Source organism: Sycon ciliatum, chromosome 4, assembly GCF_964019385.1.
Source record: "Sycon ciliatum chromosome 4, ocSycCili1.1, whole genome shotgun sequence".
NCBI lineage: Eukaryota > Metazoa > Porifera > Calcarea > Leucosolenida > Sycettidae > Sycon > Sycon ciliatum.
The window spans coordinates 576517-583678 of NC_088646.1; the positions used below are offsets into that span (position 1 = coordinate 576517).

Here is a 7162-nt window from a genome sequence, read left to right on the forward strand (position 1 = left end):
TTTACAGCATAATTATATGTCATGAAACCGTGAATTTTTTTAATATGCGCCATGCATACATACAATATGTGTGTTCGATTATCCAGTTCCCTCGCCTATCCGGATATTTGTTGTGGAAAACGGATGTGTGCGGTTAAACGAGCATGTCTGACTGTAGTTCTAATGTCTTACCTGATATGTTCTTGGACTAGCACCGCCGCTACTGAAGGAAACCTCAAACGTTGTCTGAACACAACAAACGGAGTAAACAATCAAGCCGTCAGTCAAGCAGAGAAGAAGATGGCCACCAGTCAATGCCATTAGCAGAGAAGAAGATGGCCACCAGTTAATGCCATTAGCAGAGAGTGTGATCCGATGATCACCATCAATCATCTATTATCGAAATGTTGGTGCCATCAAAAGTTGAAAAAGGATTTTTTGGGTAAAAATACGACATATTCCGAAAAACCAAGGCAAATCCCGCGATTTTGCCATGGTGATCCAGAAAAAGCACTCTCAGTACTTGGCAGGTATGCACCTGTTGGCATGGATTTCGTGCAGTTCATCGCAAACCACAATTGTCATTGTTATTGTCATTGTTACTCGGGCAAATCACGATTAGTTATTACACGATTGGAAAACAGCATTTTTTTTTGCATTTGCTTCTGGGATTCACAAAACATCAATGAATAACGATGTGCACACGGCAAAATTATGGTTCATTTACTGTGTCAGCGGCTATTGTTTCCAACCAAAATGTGTGACAAGCGCTACTGTAGTTCTGTCAGAAAGACGATTCCATTCCAATTCTTCATCCTGTTCCCGTTGTTCACCTGCAGGCATGGCAGCAGCGAAAAGATTGCCAACGCCCTGGATCTACACAGACCCAGTGGTGAGCTAACCAGCAGTAGAACTGTTCGCCTCTCTCTTAAAATCGTATCGGCTACAAGTACGGCAGGCCCTACAGAAAATCAGCCTTGACAGAGGCAGTGAAGGAGATACGCCCGACGTGGTCAATGTTGCACCGCGACGACGATTTTGCGCGGATTGTCTTTGCGGATGAGGCCTGCTTTGCTGTCGGGCCAGACGGGCGAATTTGCAAGTGGTTCCCCCGCGGTGGCAAGCCAAAGTGCATGCCCTGGGAGCCATCAGCATCTTTGGCACCGTGGGGAATTTGGCTTTTGCACCAACCTGGAACCAAGAAACGTTTGCTGAAGCTGTCATGACGGACATTGCGCGCAGCACCGAATGCCGAATGGGATGCCCTGGAATCCGCCAATGTTGCTCCGTTTGCGAACTCGATGGCAAGGCGAGCGGAGGAGGTGATCCACAAAGATGGTGGACACATCAAGTATTGATTAAATATTAGTCTCCTCTTGGAGAAACACAACTTGTGCTGTGTTCTTGATTGTTTCTCGTGCATGAGTTTTTCATGTGAGGTAGTGCATGCCGGCCTTGCAAGCTTGCCGAAAGTATAGTGCTAGTGCACAGTACGCGGTTATGATCGTGGACCCGACTCTGCCCAGCTACAGTGCACAGCGGGGTACACATGGTACACCCTGCATGGAACACAGCGCAGCACTGGATGTGGTGGACTGCACTGTGGGCAGTTTAATGCCGGGATGCATGCTGAAACAATGCTAGTTGTAAGACTGTATCCGTGTATGTACGCGGCAGCGGCCGAAAGCTGTGTCGCGCTGTCCCTTATGCCAAGTGTCGGATTTCACTTGCGACAACATATTCTGCCTTTAATACTCCCTGATTAAACCTCACCGGCTAAGGCTGTGTTTACATGAAGCGTTTCAACCCGGGTTGAGTTCGACCCGGGTCAGATTTCAACCCGCCATGTGCACAAAGTGAATGGCGCGTTTACAAGACGCATTGCGCTTGACCCGGGTTGAAATTTCGCCCCGGGTTGATTTCAACCCTCCTTTTGAAATCGAACCATGGACTCCAAAGGGTTAAACCTCAACGGCTAAGGCTGTGTTTACATGAAGCGTTTCAACCCGGGTTGAGTTCGACCCGGGTCAGATTTCAACCTGCCATGTGCACAAAGTGAATGGCGCGTTTACACGACGCATTGCGCTTGACCCGGGTTGAAATTTCGCCCCGGGTTGATTTCAACCCCCCCCCCCCCCCCCAAGGGGAGGGTTGAAATCAACCCGGGTCAAGAAAATCGTACCAACGTACTTCTGTGCGTATCTCGCGCCAGGTTTGAACAGCACTGCAGATGCAAATTTCGTGCGAACGGATTCACGTGACCATACAGGACTGTAGAAGTGGACTTTTGGCGGCATATCAGTATTTGACCCGGGTCAACTGTCTTCATGTAAACGCTCACCTCTTTTGTCTATCGTACAGACTTTCAACCCGGGCTGAACTCGACCCGGGCTGAACTCGACCCGGGCTGAACTCGACCCGGGTTGAAATTTCTCATGTAAACACAGCCTAAAAATATAGAAGTCAAGACTATCCCGTACAACCCCGTACAAATACAACTCCCACGGACAAGCGTTGGGCGTACGAGCACGAGTATGAATTGGACCTTTCTCTTACCCTTTCTTTCTCAAAAGGAAACCGACGACGGGAATACATGTTAGCTTTGCCATCAAATACCGGCCTCATGCCACCAAGACGTGGGTCATTGCTGGCAATCAACGCTTGAACAATATCGCTGTAGGCAGCCTTCGATACGCGCTCAGGTAAAATGTTGACATCATAGTGATGAATATCATCGCTGGGCAAAGACTCCACAGCGAAGTGATTGGCTGATAGAGAAATGGGTTTTCCACCTCTAGCAGGTTCAGCGGGACGCTTAGCTGGACGAAGACCTAGAAACAAAGCAGAGCAGAACCAGCGCGGGTAGATTATCAGAACAGCTGAGGCCTGAATACAGTGAATACAGCCGCATAGCAGCTGAGACTAGACAGCCGGAGTTGAGTAACCGAATGCACTTACCACGCGATGCCATGTCAGCCTGAGAGTCTACAACAGAGGTCAGCTGGACTGGTCGTCTTCTCTCAACACAAGACAATCCTCCCCATGCCTATCTCTCTCCCTCTCGCACAAGACACAACTCAACTACTTCACATCGGCTGGAAATGCAAATAATAAGGCCTTGCAGGATATACAAGTAGAAGCAGTGGCGGCTTTTTCAGCCAGCTTCGAAAGTCTTTCACACTTGTCGTGTGACTTGAAGTTTCGAACTGACTGGGAAATCCCCCGAAAGTTTCACTACGAGTACGATTCGTCATGCATGTATGTGCATGATTGATGCATTACATCATACATGCATGCAGTGACATGTCAGCATTTTTTCTTCTTTTCTTTTTTTTGATCAGGCATAGGCGCCTAGCGCCTACTTGTAAGTAATAGTTGTAGCCTGCACTATTGCAGGGTACCGCGTACCATACGCTACCTATTGCAGGGTACCGCGTACCTTACGCTACCTAGAGGAGGTAACTGGTTTAGTTCCCACGTAACGAAACGCGTAGTTCTACGTGGGTGATACACGTAAAGTGGATGAAGGGCCACGTTTTTTTTGGTTCCAAGCAGGGAGTCGTATAGACCCGGGAGGCGACACGAGGCCTTCCGGGCCGACTATGATTGACTCGCGGCACTTTCTCCCACTTTTCCCTCAGATATCCCCGGTGCGTGCCCTGAGTTATAAACCAACTACTCCGCGTACTTATGCCATGGGACTTTGGGAGTGCACTCCTTGGCCTGAGGAACGGACTCGTGCAGGATCGATAGGATCGTGGGAAATCGTAGCTCGAAAAGAAGAAGAAGAATGAACTACTTTTCCAAGTAATTAGTTGCATTTGATGATCGTGATTGAGGCAGAGAGTGCTGCTGATCGCGATCCAGATCCGGGTCAAGAATCACCTCCTGATCCTAAGGAAACCTCAGCTGACGTAGATCTACGTTCTCTTCGCGTGAACGCTCAGTCTGTCATGATTGGCTTGGGCCACAGGTATGGTTTGAATTCTAATTTTCTATGTTATTATATTTTTCAATTTGTCTTGAAACTTTCAACCTTGCTACTTAGCGGCTTCTGATCTGGTGCACGTACTGCATAAAAAGTTGCGAATAATCATGAATTGGAAGAAATACTTGTGGGTTGATAGAGTGCAGTACTTGTTCAATGGTTTCTACAGAGCGTTCCGAATCCCAGCCGCTAAAGACCCACAGAAGGCAAGAAGCTTGCGTTGCAAAGCTGCTGTCCCGCCTGACTGCGGAGAAAGAAGACTCGTTTATGGTTGTTCTACAGCCGCTGCTGACGTCCATCAGCTCTGTCCTGCTCCCAGCTGCAGATAGGCCTGGATTTCAATGAGTCGTGTCCCAACTCCGGTGTGAACGATTTCCCGACGTCAAGACGAAGTGGGGTCAAGTCATGGGTGTTGCAAGGAAGCTGTCACAAGATGATCCGGTATTGAACGGTAGGTTTTGTAAAACTGCTCTAACATTTGGATCCTATAAATTATAACATTAAATTATTATTTGTATTCACGAAGCCATGCCCAAGACGTGCGACATAGCGTGCGTTCGTGTGTATGTGTGTGCGTGCATGTGTATATTGTGTGCGTGTGTGCGCGCTTGTGTATGTCGTAAAATCCCGCCAGAGCATCCCTACCTCCGGAACCATTCGAGTAGATCCATTTGGGGAGGGGCGGATGGGCGAGTCCTGCTTGCCGCATTCAGTACTACATGAAAAGTACTCACCCTAAGAAAACTGTGCGTGCGTCTCGTACACCCAACAAAAGTCAAGAGCTGGGAGTCGTAAAAACCCATCAAAACCCTAGGGTGTGTGCGATCTCTGGTCAAGAGGGTGGGAACTGTTGCGTACATTTCCAACCAGGTCGTAGACGCGTCTGCAGTACAGTACGACCTCACACTTCACATAGTCATACGAGGATACAACTCTATTGATAGATAAGATAACGTGCTTGTAGATCTCTGCCATGCCAAAGTTGCATTCAGTAGAGGTAGTAGTCTCTGTCAAACGTGTTTGCCATTGGCTCACGGCACTTGTAGCAGCTGATCGGACGATGCAAATGGACGCCCAGTCCACATTAGCTGGTTCTTGTTATGCCTTCGAAAATATACCATGGCACGCACTTTCCACTGTTGTTACATAGGGCCGGACGTGTGTTGCCCTGAGCTTGCCACGATACTTTCCGATCTGTCCATCTCCTCTCTTTGTTAAGTTGAAATTATTTGAAGAGCTGATGGCTGGTAACTTGCTGGTCAGCTGGTAGGAATACGTTTGCAAGTGTTGCTGCTGATTTGTACATTAAATTGCCGGAGTGACGTGGCCTTGAGTAGTCTTCCCCAGCAATGAACTGAAGAGTAGCATGCGTATTGAATTCTCTTGTTGCCGGTTCATCGGCCCCTCTCCATGACACCGGACTAGACTGAATTACTGGCGTCCCTTCATCGGCCTGCTTTTCGCCTCGAACTTCACGAGTCTTGAAATCTGGACCCAACATAATAAAGTGGGACTCAATTGCGCAGTTCAGACGATAAATTGATGCAATAAGGGGTCATCGCAAAAGTGATTAGTCATCCCTGAAAAAAACATTCATTTCGTACTCGGACCTCCTCTCCACCCTCCGAAATGAATGGACGACGAAAATCGCATGCATGTACATGTGTATGCATAGCGTCAGTCGACTGAGATTTTAGCTCGCTCCCCCCCCCCCCCCCCCCCTGGAACGATCTTCGTTTCAGGGACGACCAAAAACTTGTGTGACCACTGACTTTCTTTCTCTGATATCAAGCAGTATGCATTATTTGTAACAGTAATTACTTGTCTGTGTCATGTGGATGCATTGTCTTATTTCCTTTTTCAGGCTACAGCACAACCGAGAGAACGAAATGTACGTCGCAATCAAGCTATGTCGTTGCCATCTTCTATGTGCCATGCGTTACCTGATGTGCCAGCCTGCTATGTCGGATACCGCTAACCATGCATCGACTAGGCGCCAGGCGCGAACTGATGGTGGTGGTGGTGGTGGTGAGAAGGAGAGCTCTGTGCCAGGATAACTTTGCAGTTTAGAGAGCGTGTCTGGGCAGGCGTGTATTTACCCCCATATTGCCAGGTGTATATTTACCACCATATGAACCAACCATAAGTGCAGTTGCAGTGGAGTCTTCAACTTCATTCTCCTGAGTCAAGCTCCTTGTGAAGACATCTAAGAAGAAGATTGCCTGATGAGTCCAGCCGGGACGAAAGGTACGTCGCAATCAAGCTATGTTGTTGCTGTGTCATCTGCTATGCGCCATACGCTACCTGATGTACCAGCCTGCTATGTCGGACACCACTCACCCTGCATCGACTAGGCGCCAGACGCGAACTGATGATGGTGGTGGTGGCGGGAAGGAGAGCTCTGTGCCAGAATAACTTTTCAGTTTAGAGAGCGTGTGTAGGCAGGTGTGTATTTACCGCCGTATGAATCAACCACAGTACGATCAGCTGACGTTATAACTTATAAGGATGATCTCGTGCAGCGATATTATTGATATTTTTTAAGTCTTTTCTAAGGACTCTCCACTGCAGCGTTTTCTTTCCACTCGGTTCTCTTCTTTTCATCGCTCAGCTTGCACTTGCAATGCTTATACATACTGATCAATCCCGTTCAATTTTCCGTACATTTTTCTCAAAATCCATAGCGTGGACGAAGTAGTGATTTTCCGTACAAATATGGAAAATACGGAAGGTTGATAGCACTGTGTTGAGGCAGCTATTGTTGACTTTATTTGGAATTAATTCTGTCGTATTTGCACACATTCCTGAGTGCATTGTATTACTATTAGCATCCAATGTGTGTTATCTGTGCGAGCTTCTAACCTTGTGAACATTCACCGAAGGTTCGGTTGGTGGCGCACAAGATCATCCGGGATGGCTCTTGCGGGCTCTCAGCCCTGCGTTCACTGCATAAAACTTGGCAGAACAGTTCAAGTTTCAATTTAGGCCATTTCCTCACTCTGTGACTCCCAATATTTCACATGTGCAATGATTATAAGTATTGTAGATCACTGGGACAGCGCCACTTTGTTAGCCGATGTTAGTCCTGAGAAAAATTCACTCCATTGCCCTAAAGGTGAGAAGAAATTGGGACTATTTGTGAAGGAAAACTTTGGAAAATGTAATTTCGAATAAAAGTCATTTCGTTTATCTGGA

General features: G+C 47.5%; 1 protein-coding gene and 1 long non-coding RNA gene across 3 annotated transcripts in view; one reads left to right on the plus strand and one right to left on the minus strand.

The window, feature by feature from the left end:
- Positions 1–3106, minus strand: part of LOC135813765 (protein argonaute-2-like) — a gene marked incomplete in the record, with an annotated part of 44203 nt that extends 41097 nt beyond the window's left edge. Inside the window, 3 exon segments of the mRNA XM_065326769.1 lie at positions 172–225; positions 2536–2810; positions 2938–3106. Of these exon segments, the coding sequence (XP_065182841.1) occupies positions 172–225; positions 2536–2810; positions 2938–2950 (342 nt within the window).
- Positions 3107–3530: 424 nt separating this feature from the next.
- Positions 3531–6802, plus strand: LOC135813763 (uncharacterized). Of its 2 annotated transcripts, XR_010553128.1 has the most exons (3): positions 3531–3952; positions 4137–4418; positions 5832–6802. It is a non-coding gene; the product is annotated as an uncharacterized LOC135813763 (long non-coding RNA). The 2 variants fall into 2 exon arrangements; XR_010553127.1 differs by lacking the exon at positions 3531–3952 and having other exon boundaries at positions 3961–4418.
- Positions 6803–7162: the final 360 nt, after the last annotated feature.